The sequence below is a fragment of the Halyomorpha halys genome, unplaced genomic scaffold (assembly GCF_000696795.3).
Source record: "Halyomorpha halys isolate HHAL.00 unplaced genomic scaffold, Hhal_1.1 Scaffold380.1, whole genome shotgun sequence".
Taxonomy (NCBI): Eukaryota; Metazoa; Arthropoda; class Insecta; order Hemiptera; family Pentatomidae; genus Halyomorpha; species Halyomorpha halys.
The window spans coordinates 1,282,668-1,308,762 of record NW_027106430.1 but is presented as its reverse complement, the minus strand read 5'-3'; the positions used below and the strand labels follow the sequence as shown (position 1 = coordinate 1,308,762).

The 26,095-nt window shown below is 29.5% G+C and overlaps 1 protein-coding gene across 1 annotated transcript in view; it reads left to right on the top strand.

The window, feature by feature from the left end:
• The window catches only part of LOC106681988 (ankyrin repeat and death domain-containing protein 1A), a 252,329-nt gene extending 227,207 nt beyond the window's left edge, over nt 1–25,122 (top strand). Inside the window, exons 3-14 of the mRNA XM_014422604.3 lie at nt 2,365–2,468; nt 6,501–6,599; nt 8,083–8,181; nt 15,413–15,616; nt 17,271–17,468; nt 18,080–18,178; nt 18,276–18,374; nt 18,441–18,539; nt 19,391–19,489; nt 20,229–20,436; nt 20,899–21,027; nt 22,910–25,122. Coding sequence (XP_014278090.1) covers nt 2,365–2,468; nt 6,501–6,599; nt 8,083–8,181; nt 15,413–15,616; nt 17,271–17,468; nt 18,080–18,178; nt 18,276–18,374; nt 18,441–18,539; nt 19,391–19,489; nt 20,229–20,436; nt 20,899–21,027; nt 22,910–22,989 — 1,517 coding nt within the window. The 3' untranslated portion in view covers nt 22,990–25,122. The remainder of the gene's footprint in view (nt 1–2,364; nt 2,469–6,500; nt 6,600–8,082; nt 8,182–15,412; nt 15,617–17,270; nt 17,469–18,079; nt 18,179–18,275; nt 18,375–18,440; nt 18,540–19,390; nt 19,490–20,228; nt 20,437–20,898; nt 21,028–22,909) is intronic.
• Nucleotides 25,123–26,095: the final 973 nt, after the last annotated feature.

Sequence of the window (26,095 nt, the reverse complement as noted above, 5' to 3'; positions counted from 1 at the left end):
CAAGTAATAGTAATAGCTTGGCTAGTATTATTTTCTTTACGCTTAAATGAAGTACTTACTGTACTTATCTCATACACGTATATGGTCTCAATTTGTATGCGCAACAGAAATGTTTCTTTTCAATAAATTGTATAATATCCATGAAGCTATAGATTGAAATTTTAATTAGCAACAGAGACCTTTAGGCCCATCAACCGAGGATGCTCGAGAACAACATTTTCCTACATGTGACTAAGGAGAACTGTTATTGAGAAATTATTTCTGAAAATATCACAACAAATTAAATTAAATATATTTGTTAGCTGTAATTTTTGTAATTTGTAATTTTAAATTCTTAATGTAAATGATCTTTTTTATCGTAAAAGGCGGGGTTTTTACTTCGTCAATATCCCAAATCAGATGTTTTCTACCGATTCTTAGATAAAAGGTGTCAAGTAATAGTAAATTAAATTTAAATATGTTAGTAATTTTTGTAAACTCCATGATTACATTTTTACCAATTTATAAATTTTAAGTTAAATAGATGGAATTGTAAACCGAAAGTTTGGATAAAAAGCAAAACTTAGATGATAGAAATATTGGAGATGGTCTTCAGGAAAAAGTGGAAATGGGGGGACAATACCATATAAGACAGCTGGATTAACCCTTTCACCCCCAGTTGGACAATTCGTCCCAGTGGAATTGTCTGTAGGGTAAAGTAGCTGCGGTAAATGGGATTGCTTTCTAGTATCACTGGGACCTTGCCTCTACTGCAGGGACATATTGGGACACCTTACCCCTACCACTGGGACAAAAATTTATTTTCCATCTATTTACCCTCTCTCTTTCCATCTCAGGGCCTCTTAAAAATAATTAATTTAATTCTTTTGTTTGCTTAATTTGTTTTTAATTGGTAGTAAAAGTGATTGTGAAATATCAACCGAGGCATCACACAAGAGCGGAGAGGTAAATCACCAAATGCCGTTTGTAGCAGAGGCTGTTCAGGTATCTCCTTAGTAACCTCGTAACTAGAGCCGCTCCAGTTCGAATTCGGCTTGGGAGGGATTGCCATTTTATTTCGTAGAGGCTCTATGGAATGAATACTTGCCAGCAATCCTCTTCCCCTCCGCCTCCATGGTTAGAGCAGTAGAAATGACCACATAGGAGGTAATAAAAAAAACATATTGTAGACCACCACGTACTGGGATAAAGAGTTGAAAGCAGCTTATGGTGGAAGTACCAGGGGCAGAGTTGCCAAATGCCGTGCAGAATGTGAAAGCCAGGGAAACGTACACATTCGTTAGCGTGCATTTATAAAAGAGCAGCAGTGAAAAAATTCTTTATAAAAAAATGTGCATTCTTTTGTTTTCAGTAAAAAAAAATCCTCATCTAAAAGCTAATTTTGCAAATATAATTATTTTTTACCTGAATCCTATATGATACATGACATAAATATTAAATAGGTGAAATTAGTTGGAAATAAAAACGCCTTTTTTCCAAATTATACAAATTTCTTTTAAAAATTTAATTTAAGATGTTTTCAGTAAACTCACCTATGTATACACAGGTATTTATAAGGGAGGGTTTATGTTTATTTAATTTCGAGAAATTAATTTTTTCTAATCCATATTGGAATAAGATAGTTGGCCGTATGAAGTGGATTGTAGGAAGATAGTCCCGGTGGCGGTCAATAAAGGTATCAAACTAATTTATTTGTCATTTGAATTGAGTTGTCATCTTTGTTTCAATCTGACAGCCATGATGAATCCCTGCAAAGTGGGGCGAAACCTTGGTTAACAATAAATAGTTTTCTTCTACTATTTCGATAACTTTATTGGCCACCATCCGGTGGTGACCTACTATTTTTTTTAAAAGTATTATTACTATTCCATAATACTGTGAACTAAACCGATTTATATATTAATTTGAGTATATATATACACATAACATTCACTTTCTCAAAATTAAGTAAACCTGATCTTCCTCCACTATCATTTCAATTCCCTCTTGGTTCCAAGAAACTTTACTAAATAGTTGCTGAGAGTTCGTGGACACTGAATATGCATAATCATGATTATGCAAGTGTCAGAAGTTATTTATGGGAGAAAAATCGTAAGACTTTCAAAATATGGCTGACCCTCCCACTTATGTCGCTGGATGAGAGAGTCCTTAAAATTATTAGGTTGGAAACCTATGTACAAGAAATTATGCAATCCCAAAGGAAAAAATATAACTACAACTGATATTAATGAATGATGACATATAAGGTTGTATACCTCCTCAGGAAAAACTCCTTACTTTCTAACAGCAGGTATTTCTTTACAAATCTACTGATTGTTTCTGAAGTATCCATATTCAATAAGATTTCAATGTTTTTTTTTTCAGTTATAAAGAACGACCTCCTTCTATACGAAGCTGTAATCAAGAATGACGTAGAAGCTGTCCGGGAAGTCCTCAACGAGCCAATAGACATCAATTCCAGAAATAACGTAAGTTAAAATTTTAATTGAAAATTGCTAAAAAATTAATAATTACTGCAAGGAACCGTAACATTTTATCAAATATGATTTAACATTACTCTACTGTTAATTCCTTATTTTTTAATATATTTGACAGCCTCAGATCTAATTTATTTTTTAATTTAAAGTTCTAAATATACACAGATAGTCTGAAAGACTATCATATTTCACATAGATAGTGAAAATTTCTCGCCCAACCCTCTCCTCTTCCAATAGTACGAAGGGAGGTCTCTAAAACCCTGTGGCCAAGGGGTGTCCACAATTTAAATCCGGCTATGGACTGAGCACTTATCCGGAAGAATGCACTTCCCCACTTTACCTTATTAATACAACTATAGCTCCCGTATAGTAATATCAAAGTAATAATAGCTAGTTAAAGAATATTATTACTATTTCCGGCGAAACAAACCATCATTATATCATATGTTTTCCATACAAAGTACATTGTGTAAAAATACAATGTCAATCTTCAGCAGTTGAGACAATAAACAAGCCAAGGATAGGATAGAAGAAAGTTCTATTAAATCTGGAAATATTATCACACCGTTAGAATTATTATGACTATAAAAGATAGTACTATAAAACAGCAAGGTATTAAAATTTAGAATATTTCAGAGACCTTGGTCGTAAAAAAAGGAAATAAAAAGGAACTTCAAACTTTTTCATATCGGTTTCAATCAATTCCATATTTTGTTTTATTCTAATTTATTCTAGGATGTTGATTATATTATTTTTTTGTTCAATAAATCACATTCCATCATAATATAGTTAGACACAATAGTACATGAGTATGAGGTAAATCCCGAAACTCTCTACAAGTAATATATAGAATAATAATATTTTCTAATTGGAAGTTTCCTTCACATCAGTATTTTAAAAAAATAATATAATCAACTTTCTAGAAAATAAAATCCAGACTAAAACAAAATATAGAATTAACGGAAAACCATATGAAAAAGTTAGATTCAGAGAACAAGATGAAACTACAAGAAATCATATTCCATCATAACGTAGTTAGATACAATAGTACATGAGCATGAGGTAAATCCCGAAACGTTGTACAAGTACAAAATATATAATAATAATAAATACTAATGAGAATTTTTCTTCAACTCAGCATTTAAAAAAATAATATAATCAGCTTCCTAGAAAAGAAAATTCAGACTAGAACAAAATATGGAATTCAAAGAAAACTATATGAAAAAGTTAGAGCAGAGTACAAGATAAAACTACAAGAAATCATATTGTATCATAAAAATCATATTCCATCGTGATATAGTTAGATATGATAGTACATGATCATTGGGTAAATCCCGAAACGTTGTACAAGTACAAAATATAGAATAAAAATATATTATAATTGGAAGTTTTCTTCACCTCAGCTACATTAATTCTTGGTACGATAAACACGAAACTGGCATCAATTTAAGTATACATGGAACATTCCAAAAACGTTATTGCAAGACATCACATTGGTGTGTGATTAGTGATAGGTTTATTAGGGACACATAAGCAAACTAATATAGTACACCCCGAAACTGATCTTGGCTTTCTATGATAGAATTTTGTGGTGTTTGGTGTGTTTGGATATGGCTGGAAAGAAAATGACTAAGTTCCCTCCGTTATGCATGATACTATAACAATTGAATTTCATACACACTGTATTGTAAAAATGTAACAGGTTATATAAAAAAGGTATAATTAATATTACAACTACAACACTTTTAAATCTGAATCACTCGAGGTCAACAACATTCTTAGTGCTTCGGCCTTCGAGATGAAAACAAAAACTAGATATAGCTCCTATATAATTTATTGATCAAAGACAATATGAAACACACAACCTTCTCCTTATTACAAATAATAATGCACATTTCAACATTCACTACGAGTCAACACATATTTAAAGTGATTTTCAAATATCAAGAAACGATTAATGCTTTAATCAGTGAAGAGAAGCCAACCTCAGTCATAACGCGATGAGAAAGTCTCTTCGAAGAATAGTACCCTGAGTTTGTTAGACAAGCTGTAATTAACGAAGTATAATGTGTTTGTACCCAATGTTTAGTAGAAGAGATATAAGATAAAACATAGGTCAATGGTGGATTCCCACAAAGACATAGTTTGATTTTTTTTGTTCGTTGTAAGGTCACTTTTAGACGTGTTAAAGGCCAGTAATACCAATAAACAAATCTAAGAGAGAAATATGTGGTTTTGAGGACGACATCTTGATTTATTTTTAAAGCCAATAATACCTCATTCAAGTATTTGAGCCAGTATTGGTGCAGCACAATATCTATCTTCTTATCAATTTCTTTTATCTTATGGCCTTATTTTCTTTTTTGAAACTTATTTCCGGAAATTATTATTTTCTAAATATTTCTATTTTTATTTTTTTCCATACTCCCCAAAAACATATTTTTAAATTTATTACAATAGAAGAGACATATACACAAACACAATGATGCAGTTACTTTTTCTTCGTATTCTAAGGGACAAGCCCTTGTTGATTTATTTTTATTTAGAAAAAAAAATATATTTTTTTTTAACTGTATCTGAAGAACTATTATACATACTAATGTCTATTAGCACTTAATTGAAGCTTGCTAAATACAATAAATATCATCATAGGAGTAATATATTTCGTGAAATTTGCCAAAATAAATACATAAACATTTTTCAGACTTTTCAGTTACTCAGCCACCATTTGATTATTTATTTTTAAATCCAATAAGAAAATATTTTTCAGCATGAAATATTCTGTAAATTGATGGCAAACAAGATTTAAAAAAAAAATTCAAGGTGGCAAAACCTATTTTGCATGCTTAGAAGATACCAACAACGAACAAAAATTCATACCTTGTCTTTTAAAGATTAGTTCAAAACCATTGGAGCAATGACTTTTCCATTATTTGTCATTGGTTGACTTTCTAATTTTGAGCTCAAGCCGTTTGCCTTCAAAGACACCATTTTCAATAATAATGGAACCTCTGTCACAACTTCTGAACTGCTGCAAATTTAACTACTTGGTAACTACTTGAAAATGCTATCAACAACTTGATGACGTTCATACTTACGGAACTAATTTGCAAAACTAACTTGCTCAATTCTATGAGCAGGTATTGTTTCTGCAAGAAACGATTAAATTTGTTTTTATAAGTACATATTATAACGTCCCCGTTGCCTTTAGAAGTCAATCGAGGCATGGGTAATGATCGCATATTGCAGGCCGATTGCTTTGATATCGCTTAGAAATCTACTGCAGATATAAATGATTGTTGCTCAGTTCTGCTTTCAACAAATTTGTTTTGGATTTTTTTTTATTGTTGAACCCGCCGTCTTTCAGGTTTTTTTCAATGTAGGTTATCGATAGTCAAATAATAATATCGATACTTCAATATACCGGGAAAAACTATAGGATAAAAATATGGATATATCTTGTTTACTTGTATTGTAAGTGAAATCAGGCTTGACATTGAGTACTATTCTCTTCGAGTAAATAATTATTAATGAATCAGTGTCCTAAAGTGGTTATCATTGATATACACAAATATCTCTCAAAACACCATCATCTAGAACTGTGTTACCGTGTTATAATCTATGGTAACTCTATTTACCTAAGAACGCAGAATAAATTAGAAGAAACATAGGGATAACTCAGGAAGGACTTGAAGTATTCTGTGGGATAGTTCCATCATTATTATCAAGTAGCAAAGTATTCCATTAAACAGTATTGTTAGTCTACCTAAAGATGCCAGAAGTTCGTTTGAAGAAATCTCCATGTTAAAATAATTCAGATTTAAGAAACAACAAAGTTTTGGCAATGGTATCCATTGGAATCGTCATGAACTATCAACTACAATTCATAACACCATTGTAATACACAGTAAACTTGGATATTATTTTAACCGTTCAGCGGCACATAAATTACACCAAGTGCTCATGAAATATTTGGAAAATTAGTTTCCATTCAGTTTTTCAAAAACCATAATTATGTTTCAGTACCGAAGAGCGCCGATTCACTGGGCTGCTTCAAAAGGAAACACAGAAATAATGGGACTGTTAATAGGAGCCAAATGTGACATAGAAGCCATTGATAAGGTATGTATACATAATTTAATAGATAAAGTATATAAATATATATTTGTGAACGTAAATAATGCAATTACGGTGTCCATAATTATTTAGACGGATAAAAATTAATCAGCCGGATTCCCTCATTTTTCCCTACTTTTAGTTTCGTTTTAATTTTTTTTTTTTTTTGAAAATGTAATAACAAATCGAATGACAACTTTTTTTTTATTATATTGTTGGATCCTAGATTTCTTGAGACGTAAAACCACGAATTTTGAGCAAGGATGTAGGTATAATTATTTTTTTCTTGGTCGATAACAAAGGTTCATTATTGAAAATCTAATCAAACCTCAACGTGTTCTATCTTTATTAATAATAGTTTGATTTCGATGATTTTGGTTTTGTTTTCTAGGAAATAAAATTTACTTTAAAATATATACTTTTAGAATTATGCACAAATAAAGCTTTCTTATATTTACCGTTTTTTTCTGTATTAAGGCAACCCCTATTATTAATAAGAATTAAGTAGGAAAAACTATTATGTTGTATTTAAAGGGTCCATAATAACGACTTTCATCCAGAAAACAGCAGTAACTGCCAAAGTTTTTCAAATCCATGACCGAAAAACATAGGATTACACTGACACAGAACTGAGAGAACAAATCTCACTAGAACCTAAGAAAGATAGTAATAGTAGTAATAGATAGTGAATAGTAAATAACACAGTTGGGTAAACGTTTGTTTAACTACATATAATGCAACATACATGAATATAACTAATTTATTGATAAGTGAACATTATATCTATGAAAATTTCAGTTCTATTTTTATTTGCACTACTTTTTCTCCAACTCTGCTAAATAGGAACATTATATAACTCCAAAACTACTAAACAGATTGTGTTTATATAAGGGATCATTGCTAGAGATGTAGTCAGAAATAAAAAACACAGTATATAATTTTTTACTGTATGATCAGGCTAATTTTGTAGTTCTTCTTCGTGGTCATGAAAACAAGAATAATTCATTAAACATGTGTAGCTAGGATATGAGTAAAATCAAATATTTTAGAATATTCCATCCAACCATTTCCACAATATTTAATTTCTGTCATATCTTAATTCAACAATGTTTGATTATTTGAGTATCCTGTTCTCATAAACCTAAAAAAGGGTAACAACCGAGGTGATCATGCAATATTAAACAATTATATAAAAAAAAAGTGAGTATTTTATCTCTAACACTATTTTCAGACTATCGTTAACTGTCAATAATATCAGCGCATATATATTATTAATTTACAAGATATGCTATAAAATATTGTACACTGATGAAGAGTTTGTGATATTTCTCAGCCAGTAAGTGTTTTTCCAATTGTCAAAGAGGGATTAGCAACTGTGTCCTATGAATGTGATTCTTGTATTAATTTCTTCCAATATTTCACATTTTTGGGCATATTGGTGTACATACTAACATTAGGTATATAATAATAGGATTGTTTTTGTTTTTAGTATGGAATGCGTCCTTTACTAATGGCAGCATGGCATGGAAACAAGGAAGCGGTAAAAATGCTCATCAATGCAGGAGCTACTGTGAATGCAATTAATAAGGTACCACAAACCTCAAGCATATATTTAAGAAATGTTAAGTAAAACCGAATTATTTTATGAAAAGTACATTGAAAAATTATTCATTCATCAGAGATATTTGGCTGATTTAATTTGTTATTTTTTATGACATTTATGTTTATTCCTGAATGTTCACATTACTTTTTTCACCCCCTCATTTATGTAAAGTAGATATTGAACAGATGGATGTTTCTGCAGTAGGTGGTCAGTTTCAGAGTCAGAGTATCTAAATGGTTTGTTTCTAAATACCTCAGAGGAATGGACCCATAGCACAGTTTACCAGTAAGCTCTCCGATAAAACCATGCTTAAAAATATATTTCATAAAGCTTTTTAGAGAGTAACATATTTGCACTATAATTAATACAACATTTTTTACTACTCACTGTATCATGGAAAAGGTATTTACACCTTACCATGAAGGCAATATTTTTGGAAACTGTGCATCTCTAGTACTCCAAGATAAACAATGGCATGACTACATGAACAGCTCAGCTGTAAGTGCAATAATGCAGATGCAGGAGTATATTGCAAATATTTTGAAATTTCTGAACTGGCAGGTTGGCCATTGAGCAATTATGAGAGGGAGACATATGTAATTAAGATGGGCATGGAGTGTCAGGGGCACTAGAGAGCAGTGATAGGTAAATCATTGGCACCCTTGTTGATTGAATTGATACCAAGGGATCTACCAATAAGACAAAATATTGCCTGTTTTAGAATGCAGATTGGCCACGATTTTCTTTCAAAGCATTTATTCAGAAATAGAGTCTTGGAGAGCCCACTCTGCAAGCTTTATCAGTTCGAAGAAATGACAGCAGCATATCTGGAAACTTAAATATTCTGCATGAATTTTAATGCAGGATACAGGTGAAAAACTATCGGAGTCCATTTTTATTCAAATTTCAGCTATCAGTCCCATCTATAGACTTTAGTGAAATTTTCTATACAAATATTCATTTGTTTGATAAAATAGACAGAGTCCTTTTTATTACAAAGAAAATAACATGTAATACTGGGAAAGACATGAAGGTAGGTAACTCTGTTTGATTAAATAAAACAAAAAGATATAAATATAAATAGATTTAACACTCACTTGATATATTATACTGTAACTCATGTTACATCAGTGGTAGTTGTAATAACTATATCAACTGTAACAATCATTTAATTAATAAATAGCTTAAATACCTGTTATTAATCAGGCGTCTAAGATCCACAGCTACCCGTCTGAAAACAAAATAAACACATTACTCAAAAACTTATGAAATCCATTCTATCGTAATATCCATTTATTCTTCATTAACAGATTTCATTTCTTTACTTTCAATACAAACAAAAAGTTATGTAAAAGAATAGCTGAAATTGTTTTTATTTATTTTAATTCATATAAATTTAATTATTTGTTTCTTAAGTTCGTTTTGTATTTAACTTACATTCACAATATTTAAAAAATAAAGTTCATGATATATCTACTAATTCAATTTAGGGCTAAATAGAAATAGAAATTAACTTGGAATGATTATTGGTATACTCACATGCCATCACAGATTTAGAAGGTGTTTAAAGCTTTGTGGGGTAGTTGGCGATAAAATCTGTCAATTGGGTAGATATGGAAAGTACTATATAGTGTACCATACTTTCCAATTCTTGTTCCCCCCAAACCAGTAACTACACCACAAATCATTAGATATCTTTTAACTCTAAAATAGTCTGTGAGTACATCAATAATCATTCGGAATTCATTTCTATTTAGGCACAGCAGACACTCGGTTTTAGAAGGAGAGTGTTTTAAAAAACCATTTTGATGTCAAGCCCAACACATTCCCACCATTATAAGCCTGCTCTTCACCATGTTCAATCAAGGATCTCTTTGTGTTGGTGTCATTTTCAGATAACTAATTTAAGTTCTCATACCAGAATGGGATGTTTGAATCAATTCCTTAATCCCCTGTTTAGAAACTCATAGCCATTAAACAAGTCATGATTTTCTATAAAACAGGGTAAATAATCTTTTGAAGTTTCTATTGAACTTTACTCCCAGTCTGATACCTTAGGATACTTTACTACATAAAGTATAGTGGTATCCTTTACAGTAGAGGATACTGATTTTAATTTATAAAGGAAGGTTTCTATTAGCAGTGGAATACAGTAATGTAGAATTGGTAGCTTATTTTCACCACTTTGGCCTGCAGTTCTCCAGTCACTAACTACCATCTAAAATGCTTAAGCCATTTCAGGCATTAGTGTAGCAGTGTTAAAGAAAGTAACTAAATACTAATACATCCTTGATAGGTGTAGTGCTAAATGCTTGTTTACTGATGGAAATAGTATTAAGGATTCATTAAAATAACAAAGAAAGAATTGGAATAGATATTCACTCCAAAAAAATCTATAAAATCAACTTAACTGTGAGAAGAAAAATATATGTAATTTTCTTTATTTAATAGATATAAAATTATCAATCAAGTATTATTATTAATCAATATTATATTGTTAGCCAAATGAAGCTAGTTAGAAATTTTTCAATTTGATCTTCCATGGAAGTTAGGAATTTTTCTATTTGACCTTCTAGGGAAGTAAGGAGAAAAGAATAAAAACAAAAAAGGGAAAAAAAATGTTACATGCAACTTACTCTTTGTTACTTGAAGATGACGGTTGCTTCTTTCTTGAAGTTCACTATCCGTCAAGGTCTTTAAACCTTGCAGATTTTTTAATGAAAGAAACAGGTATCCTCAGCGGTAACTAAGAAAATACTCACACAAATATTATAAATAAATATGCTGAGCAACACAACCGAACCGCAGCAGGCGAGGAAATAAAAAGAAAACCAAAATTTATGCATACTTATGTATGATATCTCCAAATATTGAGCAACAAAATAAATAAATTATTTTAATCTTTATTTATTAGTTAATATTAAAATCAAAATAATTGCATAATCATTTTTTCCTCATAATTTAAAATTAACCCAATCATATCTAGTTTCTATGGCATAAATCTTGAAATGGTTATTTTGTGACTAAATAAATTACTATAAATGGGACTATGTGATACGGTACACCAATTGAAGTTTTCTACAAAAAATCAATATATCCAATTTTTGGAAAGTTGAGATTTAAAAATTGATATGGAAATATAAAGAATAATATGTACATAAGTAAAAATTGTATCGAAAAAAATTGATCTATAACAGCCATTTAACAAGAGAAAATTTAAATTTTGAAATAAATCGAATAAGTTTTTGGTGTGTAAACTTTAATTCTAATTGTTAAAAAAAAAAATCTTAATTTCAGAAGAGGAGATATAAACTTTTCACAGGAATCATCTTAATTATCTCAAGGAAATATTATAGTTGATTCAGTTAGAGGTAAAATTAACATTTTTTTTTCTAATGATAAAACTATATTTTGTGAAATTTTATAATTTTTCAATGAGGAAAACTTTAACTAATAAAATAAGAAAGCTGAATACAGAAAAACAGAATTAAGCTACTAGCTCTAATTCATTGTTACTAACATCTATCCAGAGAAAGGATCAGAATAGTAATTCCTGAAATTTAAGGGAGGACAAATTAAATCACCCTAAATGAGTTCTTTTAATTAAGACTTAATGTGAACTTTTCTATGATTAAATACATATTGAGACCACAATTCTGGAATATTAATGGAAAAAAATCAGTCATTTTATTTTAAAAAATCAAATATAGACATAGACAAATAGTCCCATCCAAAACAACAGTTTCTTACCACTGAGATTAATATCTAAGTAACCTAAGTATGTTAAGTAGAATTGAACGACAGAAATCCCTAACAATTAACTGAAAACTGTGATTAGGAGCAGGTCATTAAACTAAAAAGCTACAAGAAAATATGGTGGCTTTCAACTAAAATTGGCTCCAAAATTTATAGTACTGCTGACATAATATAATTTCATCTACAATGACAATGTTATATAATCTCATACTTTATTTTTTAGATTAATATCTCAATTCAAGTGTTAAAGAATCAATTATTAAGAATAAGTAACATTTTTAGATAATTCATAATTTTCACATTATAAAATTAGGCTGTTTCTGAAAACTTGAAGAGAGAAAATTAGATACCAATCTGACTGTAAGATTGCTGAATTCTCTGCAAGAAAGGAAAAACACTAATTAAAGAATAAGATTTATTTAAAATAATGAACTGATAAAAAAATTAATATTTAAATTTCATGATTAATTTACTATAGCTTTAATAAGTTTCAGGATTATTATCGTTTACACTATCATTCTTTAATTCTAATATATAAGATTTAAAAAATAATTTTAATTAAAAATATTGAGAACCAAATGATTCAGGTCCGAAAAAGAAAATTTAAAGTTCGTCTTGTATTGAGAAAGATTGACATAACCCTGACATAGACGTCAGTAACATCTAAACCCGATTAGTAAAACCTGATTATTTATTGAACAAGGAACTTCCCTGATAAACAATGAATCGTTTTAATAGCAACACATCTCATTCAAATTAAAACTGGCACTTTTTCCTGAAGCGAAAAATCATTATGTTGAAAGTAATTTTAAATTAAGAACTTAGTATTTATCATTGAATTGAATTTAGGCAGAAGGATGAAATACAATTTTTTTAATTTGATTACAAATAAAATTGAAATACAATGTTTTAAACTATTTGTTCTAATTTTTTTAATTATTCAAACATTCGCCGTGTTTTAAGAAATATTAAGGCTATTTTACTCTGTCATTTATTCAAATGATTTTTTTCGAAGTGTTTGTTTACTCCAGTATAAATGACATAACTGCATTATAATAATTTCTATCTTCATATTTATTAGTTTGGCATTGATGGCCAGTGATGTTTTACGCCACTAAACAAAAACAAACAAACTTGAAATTAATAGCGATGTTTAGTTTTTGTAGAAATTACCGGTTATTTTTGACATTTTGGATAGTGACAAACATAGGCCAGGATTAGACTGATGCAAAGTGAAAAAAAAAGATTAAAATTCTCAAATCAAAAATTTGCATTTCAAAGTTGGCGCGCGGCGCTTATTTTTGCAACCACTACCAATAAACATTTTAAAAAAGGAATTTAGCCAGGAAATCGTTTTTATCTTCGTCAACAGAAGACAATTCCGTCGGCCAAATTTCGCTTTCTTGATGCAAAGTTAAATCCTCTGAGGCCATTACTACCTTTCATTCGCATGCGAACCCTTTGAAGTACAGGTAGTTCTCTTCTTTAAGGAGGAGGTAGTCGCTTTTTGTGATCCCTGTCTTCCTCACCAGCAGGTTCATTCATGTCGTTACGACATGGAGCGTAGATGATCGAAATCCTTGTCAAAGCCATGCAGTGACCAAAAGCCATATTGCCCCATAAAGACTTGGAATGTTAAGTAGTCCATGATTACCAATTTTTTCCTGTACAAGGGGCTGAACGGTGAAAAAGTATTTTGGCCAGTAGTTCTGGAGTACACATTTTGCCTGTACTATAGACTGAATGGTAAGAAAGCATTTGGCCACTAGTTCAAGTGATACCTTATGTTGAACTTTCTTCCACACCTTATTAATGAGGTTAACACCCCACTTGGTCTAATTATCTTTCTCTCAATCAGTGAGGTGATAGGGTGTGGACTGTCTGGTTTTTCCACTCTTAGGGCTGACCTGTGTTTCAGCTACAATCAACTTCAGCTTCTTTCACTAACATCATCTTGTTATAAGGTCGTCCCAAAATCTGACTTCAACCTTGAAGATTTCTCTGCTGCTGGAGGTCACAAGGTGACCGAATCATCCACATAGTCAATAACAGGGAACCATAACATAAAATACTGTTCAACAGCTGAGTATCAGCAGTTCCCTTCCCTTTCTCATTTGTGGGACTGTTTTACCTTTTAATTCTCACTCTCATTAGAACTGAACATAAGTATTATGAGGATCTCCAGGACTTTACTCGTCACAGAAAGGATGAATATGGGTCTGTACGAGTTGGAAAGCTTCTTCCCCTCCCTCTTTTAGATCAGTGTAAGTCGGCGATCCTGGACCATTTTTTTTAGTTTAAGTGTACCTTATAACAAGATTAAGGACTAGGGTTAGTTTTTGATTAGACAAATAAAAAAAAAACATTTTTATGGTCAGTTTTACCTTAACTTTACTCATATTGTTGTCTTGGTTTAACAAGGTTCTAACTAACAAAATTGTATTTTCTCTTAGAAATTACTCATAATTAAACTTATTTAGTGACCAACTAAATTTTAGTCCCATTAGTTGAAAAAATTATAAGCTATTAATCAGGAATAGTTCTATCTAGAGGCAACTTTCAATAGCAAGTTGTAACTTTCTGTTCCTTAACATTGTAGTTCATACCTTGTAAAAGAAATGTCATGGGATATATCTGTAAATTTGACGTTACCAGTTAAAGGTTTATATTGATTACACTGCATTGACAATAATGTTCTAGGACATTTATAAGATTCTTTCCCTTATTTTCTTTTTGTTTATATATGTTAGATCAGATAAGATTGAAGTCCAGCCACTTGAAATGGGATAAAGTATTAATTCTTTATTTCTATTATAAATTTTTGATATGATTTTATTTAAATAAAAAATATTTTCCTAATCAATGTCTGACTCCCTGTTATTCAATGAAGTGGATATTGCCTTCAGTCCTCACCATTCTATTTCAAAATGTAATATCTGAAGGTGGGTTCAAATCGGAGGTAAAATTACCAATAACACTTGTTACTATTTAAACCGGTCAATAGCGAAATTTTTATTAGCATTGTTACAAAAACATTTGATTTCATTTACACTGATCCTTTGAAAATATTAATAACATTTAGCTATCTACTACTGTAAACAATAGATATCAAAATGTTATTAAAACTTTGCTAATACCCTTTAGGAATGAATATAGTGATTATGCTTAAAAAATTTTTACAATCTGTGGGATAAATTGTTTGTTGCATTAAAGTTAATCATTATAAAGGTGTGAAAAATTCATAGGAACAATAAAAATTTTACTAAAATCTATGTATTTTAGTCAAATTTTTATTGTTCCTATCATTTTTAACAGAATTCAAAAATTAATTAAAACGTGTAAAAATTGAAACCTCCATATACTCAACTGCTATGCTCTGCTCAAAACCACAATCAAACAGCACTTCAGCATAAAATTAGCTGGTATCTGCAAAAGAAAAATTTAACTATGTTTGTTTTAGAAAGGATACAGTGTTTTGATGTGCGCTGCTCGAAACAACCGAGAGGATGTGGTGGATTACCTACTGGAGACCCTGGAGAATATTGACTTAGAGGCAGCTGATAATGAAGGCATGACCTGCCTCCACCAAGCAGCATCTGAAGGACATGGCAAAATCATTGCAAAGTTGCTAGCTCTTTCCGCAAACCCTAATTCTACAGACCAGGTACGTAGTTAATAAATGTTTAAATTAATATAAATGTCAAATACTTTTCAATAATCATGAATTGTCTATTAATTTCAAAACAATTTTTAGTAATCAATTTTTTTGTAAATTATGCTTAATGCTTTTAAAATGTTTTTAAAAATTTATTTCCTCATTATGGCTTTTAAATTTTAATTTTAATTGCATTAGATAATTGTTCAGTTTTTAATAGTCAAAAAAGTTTTTTTATTTTTCTTATCAAACTTGTTTTTTCTCATTCATTTAAAGTTTCTCCCTACAGAAAGTTATTTCTTCAAAGTTTTAAAACACCTGAACCAAAAAAACAATGCTTCACATAAGTGAAGCTGCTCACTAAATTTGATTTTGAAGAAAAATCTTTTAACCAAACTCATTCTTAGAAAAAGTGACATCACTAATCTGTAATTTACTCAGCATCTTTTTCTTTTTACTGTACAATAAATAAAACATAAGGATTTAATATTTAAAATGAATCGTCTATGAATATAACTTATAACTCCTTTGGGAGCATGGTGGCACCGTGGAGGACCCGGGTTCGAATCCAGGCTGGGTAGAAAATTATTTCTGTTACACTCTACCCGTGAGTCAATCCTGTGGGTTCTGGAGCCCTCCTGGGGTATTCGATTGGGTATCCTAAATTGAGTAAAAATCTGGCGGTCGAGCATGATTTCTGACCAAATCACCTCCTTGTACACCGTTGGTCTAGTAACAGTACTTACTTACTAAGTACTGAACCCTTGACTCTTCATGGGTTGTAGTGGTACATATTTCAATTTTCTTTTTTTATAATATCCTTTATTTATTTTGGGACCTGTCCCTTTAGGATAATATTACAGGCTTCAACTGTGGGCTTTAGTACCTTAGAGATACAAAATAAAAATGTAAAATTTAAAAAGTAAAACCGATCTACAAAAAAAAATCACAAAAATAATAATTTGAAAAAGCAAACAACAATAATTAACAGAACTTACAAGAGGGAAAAAGAAAAGTAAACAAGAAAACAATTTTTAAAAAACCATTTATCATATAAAATATCATAAGGTGACTAACTTCTAATGAAATAAAATGAAAAAGAATCAAACACAAATGAACTAAAAATAATAAATAATAAGAAGGAGCAATTAATGTTTATATAAATAGTTACACCATCCGGGCATTTGTGTGGCCTGTAAGCCAATGGGTGGCACTCACAAAAATAGGCATGGGAGTTACGAACCCACCCTCTGAAAACCACCTCATGAAATGTGCGATGTATTTCCTAAGTACATCGGGCGAGGCCTTTGAACCTCCATAGTCTGTCGCACCAATAATAATAACTTAAAAAAATAATAATTACAAATTTTAAAAGAAAATCAGAAACATCAAATGTAAAATGAATTTTTTTTTTAATATAAAAATAATAACTCAAAATAAAATGAATCCACAAACAAATCATAAATCTTAAGGTATGTTCTAATAATATTAATAAAATAATACTGAGATATTAGTTGTTTACTACACTGTGGGTTTGGGAAAACCACCAGGGTCCACCCACACTCTATAAAATGTATGGCATATGTATTTATATATACATTGCTTAAACTCCATTATTCTAAAACCATAGTGTAAGTATATAACTTTTAAATTAAAATTTTAGAAGGGCTGGACACCCCTCCATGCAGCCAGTGAAAGAGGACATGAAGAAGTCGCTAAACTACTGATCGAAGGAGGTGCTGGACTTGAATCAGTTGATGAAGAAGGCAATTCTCCTCTTCACCTCGCAGTAGAAAATAAACACACTGGGCTCGCACTTTTCCTTTTACAAGCAAACGCTTCTCTACATATCAAGAATCATGTAATACAAAAATGTCTATATTTTGTCTATAATTAATATATTATTTCAGTACAACCTAGCCTATTGGTTCTACAATAATTTGACAGTAGTTAAAAAATGTGTGAGTAAATAAGAAATAAATACTGAGGTGTAGATAGTGGACCATAGATTAATGATTGTAGAAGTTTGTCGGGGGGTGCAGTCAGCAAAGAACAACATAAATAAATAAAACTATATTTATTTATTTTATGCCGACGTTTTGACCTGAGTTTCAGGGCTATAGAACTTATAGGCCTTTTCAATTTTATGTTTCTCTAAATGTTGTTGTTATCTCTTTTGTTCTATAGCCCTGATGAAGACCTGAAACTCCGGTAAACGTCGGCATAAAAAAAAAATAAATATGGTTTTGTTTATTTATGCTGTTCTTTGCTGACCGCACCCTCCCCCCCGACAAATTTCTCCAATCATTAAGAAATAAATACTAGTGCTAGTACTAAATAAATAAAACCCAATCAAAAAATTAATGTTCGCTTTTTAATTTTGTTTCATCTTGTATGCTTATATGGTACACTTTATAAAGTTTTTATTTTAGTTTTAGAAAAATCAGTAAACATTAAACTTTGATATTTCAGAAAGGTAATACTCCTCTCCACATTGCCAGCAGTAGTGGTTGTCGGGGAATAATTGAAGCATTATTACAATATGGGAGTAACATTAACTGTCAAAACAAGGTAAGAGTAAAGAAATTTTGATAATTTATTACATCATATTATTATTTTCTTTGACTTATTTAAACTTCTAGTACGCTTAATAAATAATTTTTTTTAGATAGGAAACACACCTCTTCACTTATCATCTGAAGCTAATAATATGGATACAGTAGAACTCCTTATTTCAAAAGGAGCTGATCTTAATACATTAAATGAGGTAAGCCTTGTAATAAAACAAAACTTTAATAAGTTAACACCATGTACAATTTATTTTATATTGCAGAGATCTCAGTCTCCGATGCATATTGCTGCCGAATATGGTTACACTGAAATTTGTAAACTCCTTCTTGCTGCAGGAGCAAATATTGAACAAAAAGAGCAGGTATTTCTAAAGGGATAATCATAAATCATAACCAATTTCAATATTCTTTGTGTATCTCGATAATTGTAAGTCAATCCCTTTGATAACCTGAAAATAAAGACTAATAATTATTTGTCTCCCATTTCTCTCTTCTTTCTCCTTGCATTTCTATCATAGAGAACCCAACCAAACAACCCAGACCTAATACTTTTAGGCATTTCTCATAGTATTTTTATTTCGTTGTCTCCAATTTTATGAACTTTTTCCATATATTAAATCACCTCGTGATATCCATCTGATCTTTGGCCAGACACTGTAGCCGTGAGTCAACTCCTGTGGGTTCTGCAGCCCTCCTAGGGCCAACCCAGCCTCTTAAATTGGGTACCATTAATTGGTTAAAAATCTGGCAGTCGAGTGTGATTCTGACAAAATCACTTCCTTGCACAACCGTTGGTCTATTAACAGTACTTCTCTACAAAGTATAGGTATACTCTTCATGGGTTGTAGCGGTACAGATTTTAATTTTTTTTTATGTTATCCACTGTTGTTACATGCTTATTTTTGTGGACGTTTCCATGAATAAAATTGAACACAAGTAAGCAATGTTCGCTATGGAACATGATAAACTTCTTTCATATTTATAATTTATTATATGGATTAAAATTAATAAAACATTAAATAAATTTGCAGTTTTAGTAAAATTATAAATTTATATACAAAATTATTAATTATTGAGATATTTACCTACTTTAATTGCATTAGAATTAGAAATACAACATTTCAGTATTCTAATTATTTATTAATGACCTCTTATTATGATCCTCCTGCCTGTATATTAAATATTCTAAAGTAAATTATTTTAATATTTAAAGGGAGGTCGTACACCACTATACATTGCAGCGAGGGGAAGTTTCACAGCTATTGTTGACATGATAATCAAAACAGCTCGCCTAGACTACCCAGAACCTGAGGTTTGTACCAACTACATCATCTACCTCTTAAAAATATTTATCACCCTTCTTCAACTAACACAATAATTCCTTACTGTATCTTTACTAAATACTTATCATTATTGATCCAAAAAACAAACAAAAAAAAAGTTCAACTTTTATCAATTTTGAGTTAAAACCAGAAATAATAAATACTTTAATAATAATAATAAATACTACTTTTTCACTCAAAACCACATTACTTTCCATCTTTATAATTTAGGTTCAATTGACTGGAAGAGATTTTATTTCTTTATAACAACCTATCGGCTAGCTCTAAGCTATCTTAATTTACATATTTTGTTTTTTTATTGATTATTAAATTAGTCAGATAATAAAAAATAAAACAAATTTTCTTTATTTATGTTTAAAAATATTATGCACTACTTTATTTGTTTAAAAAATAATCATTCCTCACTTACATAAAAATTAATATAACATAAAACCTACATATAAGACCTAGATAACGCACCGTACAATAACATAAAACTTACTTGTCCTCTGTAACAATACATGATGACTACTTAAAATATCAAATCATCATAAGTCATTATAAGCCAAGAATAGGAATAGTGCTTTTAACTATAAGATCTTTATAGTTATTAACAATTATTAAATGATTATTTAAGGTATATAAAATTATTCTTTCAATTATATAATACCATTATTGAATTACACTTAGTACTTGAAAATGATGTATTTTTTAATCTATCTATTGAAGGAGAACTCGATAATGAAACAGCAATCTATCAATTCGACACGTAGGAAAAGCCGACTCAATTCTGAACCAAGGAAGGACCAGGAAGTCATAGAAGAAGTAATGAAAAAACTTGCTTGGAAGCAGTTGAAGGAGGGACAGTGGGTTATTCTTGCACAGCAATGGGCATTTACTCCAGATCAAATAAAAGCAATACAACACCACTTTACAGGTTACTTATAACAGTTTTTAAGTTTAGTAAAAGAAAAGATTTGTTTCCTTCATATCGTCACCAAGGGGTTATTAGTGATCTTTCATTAATTTAAATATCTGAATAAATAATTATTCTTTAGTTAATTAGTATAACCAACTTTAGATGACAAAATATAACTCTCATGCTGATTTTAAGAAAAATATAAATACATTTTGTTTGTAAATTACACAGTCCTTGTTATAATTGTATCACTGAGCAGTGCTGGTTTGATTCCTGCTGGTAGGGGCTGATATTTACTTTTTGATGGACTAATCTTAATGAATTTTAATCATCCTACTTAGCCTAAAGTAGTTTCACACATATAAATTTATTTAGGGCTTATTTATTTCTAACATGGATTTATAAATTATTTCTTTACTAATTAGGTATTACCATATCATAATTTATTCATATATTTGTTTTTCATCCATTACTATTTAGGTCCTGCAAGCTACAAAGAACATGGCTATAGGATGATGATGATTTGGCTAGATGGACTTGAACCTGAAGTCAATCCTCTGGAAAGTCTTTATGAAAGCTTAATAGCTATTGATGAAAAACGGTTGGCAGGTAAATCTGCCATCTCAAAATTTCTTTATAATTAATGTGCTATAATTATCTTTGTTTTGAAAATATCTTTAATTATTTAAAAGGAATATGTTACAGGTGCTATCAAAATAACTCAAATAGCAAACAAACTATTTATTAATTAAACTATTTTTATTTATTTTATTTTTTTAGAATTATTTATTTGACATATTTATGCTCAACCCAACTTTTGTACTCTCCCTTCCTCCCCTCTGTATTTTTGAAGCTACCCCAACTGTCAATTCTTTAACTGTCATTCGAAGGGTCACTGTTTACACTCCGACCTAACAGGTATTTTTCATTTTCTCTTTTTCTTATAATTCCCCCTAATATTAATGTATTTATGTTATTTTTTTCATCAGTTTATATTATGATCTTTATTATTCTTTTTATATTGCGAAATCCTGTTTTTTAAACTTATATCATTCTCATTTCTACCTTTTACCCATCCCACATTCTTCCTTCTACATTACATTTTTATGTATTCTGCAATAATAATTTAACAGTCAAACTTACCATTTGATAATAGTCATTGTCTCCTCATTCATTAAATTAGTAGATCTTTTCAATTATATGTATTGTGATGTATCTGTTTACTTTATTAGTTTAGTTATTTTTTATTTATTTATCTTTATCCTCTTTATTATTTTATTTAATTTTTTTGACTGTTTAAATACCACTACCTTTACATTTTTATGTTATATTTTTTATATGACTCTTTGATCCTTATAGTAACTCTACCTTCTTTGTAACTTGTTTTTATAGCCCTGATGAGGACCTACAGTGTAGGTCAAAGCATCAGCAGAAAATAAATAAATAGTTATTTCTAATTTTTCTTCCTTCTTGACCATACCTCTGAACATCTCCTTCAAATTAACTAAAATGGTCAACCATCCATACACACACAGACATATACAATTTAGTTTTTATTTCTAAAGGACTTTATCCATTTGTTTGAATTGATTCCTGATTGGATGATATTTGAGTAGTAATGAACTGGCTTTTGTATTTTTCTTGTAAATTCCAACATTAAGTATAATATAATATTATAAGGAAATAACTTTAATTTTATTAGTTTAGTAATAATGCAAGTTATATTAACATTGAACCATTGTTTCACTTGTTTTTTTGATAAATTGATCTGGAAATTGATGGTATGAGTGGCAATATCCTAATATTCAATAAAGGACATACAAGACTGATTTCAATATTTAAGATTTAAAATAAAGCAGGTATAAAATCATATTATTTTTAACTGTACCATCTCTTGCTGTGATGCTTTTATGAAATATTTAAATAAAAGTTTCTCTAGAAATGTTCTATTAAAATTAAGTAAGGGCCATAAGCTGGCTTTGAAAAACACTAGTAGAAAATATAGGATTTTGAAAATTATTATGATCATTCAAACTTGTATAATTAAATAATCAAAAATGAAAATTAATATCAAGATAAATGTAAGAATGAGAAGATATATGTAAAATATAATGAAAATACCTGAGTAAAAAAACAAAATTAAGGAAATTACCAAAACATTGGAATTCATAAAAAATAAGTTTTTCTTATTAGTGTTCTCTTCACTGACCACTAATACTGAAAATAATATTTGTATTTCTTCTTGACCAAAACATTGCCTCAGATGAGCCTATATTTAATAAACACTTAAAGCATCTCAATCTTGAGTCATTAGTTCCAAAGAAACATATTTTGGTCAAAACATAAAAACCTTAGTATGAAAAATGATGACTTAAAAGCCCCTTTGATTATCCACCAGTGATATAGACATTAGCTAAAAAATAAATCAGTAATATCTTCTATTTTTAGTATCTACTAATGGTTCTAATATTTGTTTCTTTTATAATTCCAGAATCAGTTCGGAAGAAAGCAAATGCTCATAAACAGCAAAAAGACAAGCAAAATGGATGTTCTTCTTGTAGACTATTTTAATTTATTTTATATTTTTTAACAATATGAATTCATAAAATTTCTTCTTGTTTTCAATAATCTATGGAATATTCGTTTAATAATTAGCTGATAAATTGAAAAATAATTTCATGATGTTTACTGCTAAGAATAATTTTATGTTATGATTCATTATTAATTATTTAGATGTAAACCAAGAATCAAATTTTGTATATATGTACTCCCACACTCACAAATGTGTAGGATTACATATAAATAATATGAAATTTGTTATTATTTTACTTAAAATTATAAGAAAAACAAGGTTTAAAATCGATCATTTTCTTTAAAACAGGTCAATTTACTAAGAGCCTAATTATTGTTTTCTTTTTTATGCTTGCATCACACAACTTTCACTTACCCCGTTACTTCTAGTTGAAACTAATCATTGCTCATTTCAAATGGCAACTTCTTCTTTATTCAAAATGATAATATTTCCTTTACTATATTTTCAATTATAGTGACTATATGTTTCTGTGTATCCATCGTTGTTATAAAAATAGTGAAAAAGTAAGATTATTACCATAACAAATATGAAAACACAAAAACATTTATTTTCTCCTTTATTTAATAATCAAATTCTTTTATTTATATATATATGTATATATATTGTATTTATCCATTGGTTCTTACCTCTGACAAAGGTGATTAATAATAATATTAATCGTTTAAAATAAACAAAATTTAAAGGAAGGTTTTTTTGGAAATTCTGTATTTAGACCCTGTTCAACTATTTCAGTTTGGATAAGACATAGTGGATATTAAATTCCACTTAATTCTACATTGCCATGCTGAGATTAATGAAAATAGTTAGCACTATTATGGAGAAAATAGAAAAAAAGTTTATTATCTGTGATATAAGATGGCATTTTCTGTAAGTTGATTTTAATGAGAAATTCACTGTAACATCACATACCTGCATTAAATATGTAATTTCAGTTCCTTACAACTTTTCATTTCAGAGCTACAACATACATACAAACCATTCTGCGACGCTTAGCTATTTGTACTCAGTACAACCTTAGAAATGTATTTCCCTCAAAAACTTGGTTTCTAAATTTTTCACAATTGCAATACTTCTCATTACTATACATTTGGTAAATAGGTAAGTGAAAGTAATAAGTTTATTAATCTAAAGTAAGTTTATGGGTTCTAAATTATCACTAATGATGTGATAGTTATCAGTACTATTATTATTGATATCTTCTCTCTAAAATATGTCTATTTGCACAAAAAGCTAATTTATTTTATTTTATTTGTATATAAAATTTGAAACACGAATATGCATGGAGGAACCATCACTAGATCATTTTCTTCTAACTTATAACCCTTGGATAATAAATGATATTTTTGTCATTCAGGTCAAAGATGTTTGTAAATTATAGAACATTGTGCCAAAATTAAATTTATTGATTCCTTCAAAACTACCTTTTAAGATTAAAGAGCTGCAATTAAATACTAAATATATATGTTATTGAAATTTAATATACTATTTATGGCTTTTTTTTATGATTCTTGATGATATATATTTAGAAAAATGATAAAATGATAAAAGTTTATATGTACTTGCTTTGGAAAGACACATACTACAATAATTTGTTAGTAATTATAAATATTTCATTTAATATATTTTTAACATAAATTACGTGTTTATATTTAAAATGGAAAATATATTTATACTGTTTGCAATGGTGAATTGTATGTTGCGCAATTGTCTAAAAAGATATGGAGAAAAAGTTATCTTTATGAAAATTATTCCAAGTCATATCAGTTTTTATTAATAAATCTTTTAATATTTTTCTTACCATGTATTATAATGTTTCATACACATATTATCAATCAAGTATATAATTTTTCAAGTATTTCTATAGTATATATTTTAAATCCTTTGGGATGTTTGCTTGTTTCCATTGTTTTATTTGTTAAAACAGAAATGTAAATTATTTTAATTAATAGCTACTTTATAGATATTTTGTAATAAATGTAAATATTGTCACCCTTTTCCTTAAAAGGAATGTGTAATTTGTGTATGTATATGAATGTGCAAGGAAAACTGTATAATATAAATTTATTTAAAACAACTTTTTAAAAATAAAACTTTTACTATTTACCTTTTCATCAATTATATTTTTATTCTGAACCTTTGTTTCCATTTCATAGTAATAGAAGGTAATTTTTAATTGATTGACATTTCCTTTGGCTGTGACTTAGCCCAATAAACATTGGCAAGTATTTATTTTTTTTCTCATGATTGGCTCTAAATTTCACACATGATTATTTGATGTATGGGCCATAATAGTCTTATAATAAGGGATTTTGGAATGTATTGGGCAAGGCTGGATAGGAATCCCTGGCCCTAGTTAAGTATTTAAGTTAGCTCAGAAAGAATGAAATAAAAAAAAAAATGCAAGGCCTTTTGAAATGTATATAGAACTAAAATAATTATCTCAGAGCTGGGTGTTTTATAACACTGTCTCCTCAATATTTATTAATTTTATATATCTTCTTATAATTTATAGACATGAGGCTGGTCTTCTTCAAAATAGGGTTATATTCTCCTCTTAAGCAAAAGTGAGGGCTTGGCCATGCTCCCAAAGCCTCCCTATTGCTGCTTTTCAAGAATATATTCAAGCAACAAAAAAATGTTTTGGTCTTATTTAGAGTAGGACATATTCCAAAGATAGCACTGTAGTCCTAGTTACTTTCTTTACTAAGTTCCACCTCCTACAAACTTTCCTAAAGCTATTAGAGTTGTTACAAATTAACTTTAGTCTATGGGACAATCTACAGAATGCCTCAAACAACAAATTTAAAAAAAAGGCTATTTGTCAGATATGTCACTATTTCAGAAAAGCTGTTATATATGTTAACCTGTATATGGTTTTCCCACATTAATGTAATATCTGTAAAACCGTCCATTTTACCGAAAAATCTGAAATGAATATATTGGAAGATCAGGGCTGTGGTCAAGAAGGAAGAAAAAACAGTAATCTTTATTTATTTTCTGCCAACAGAAGAGCTACCTTATTGCCCTTCATCAGGGGTACATAAGATAGAGTCAATGTTAGGGCAAATTAATAAATCTTTAAAA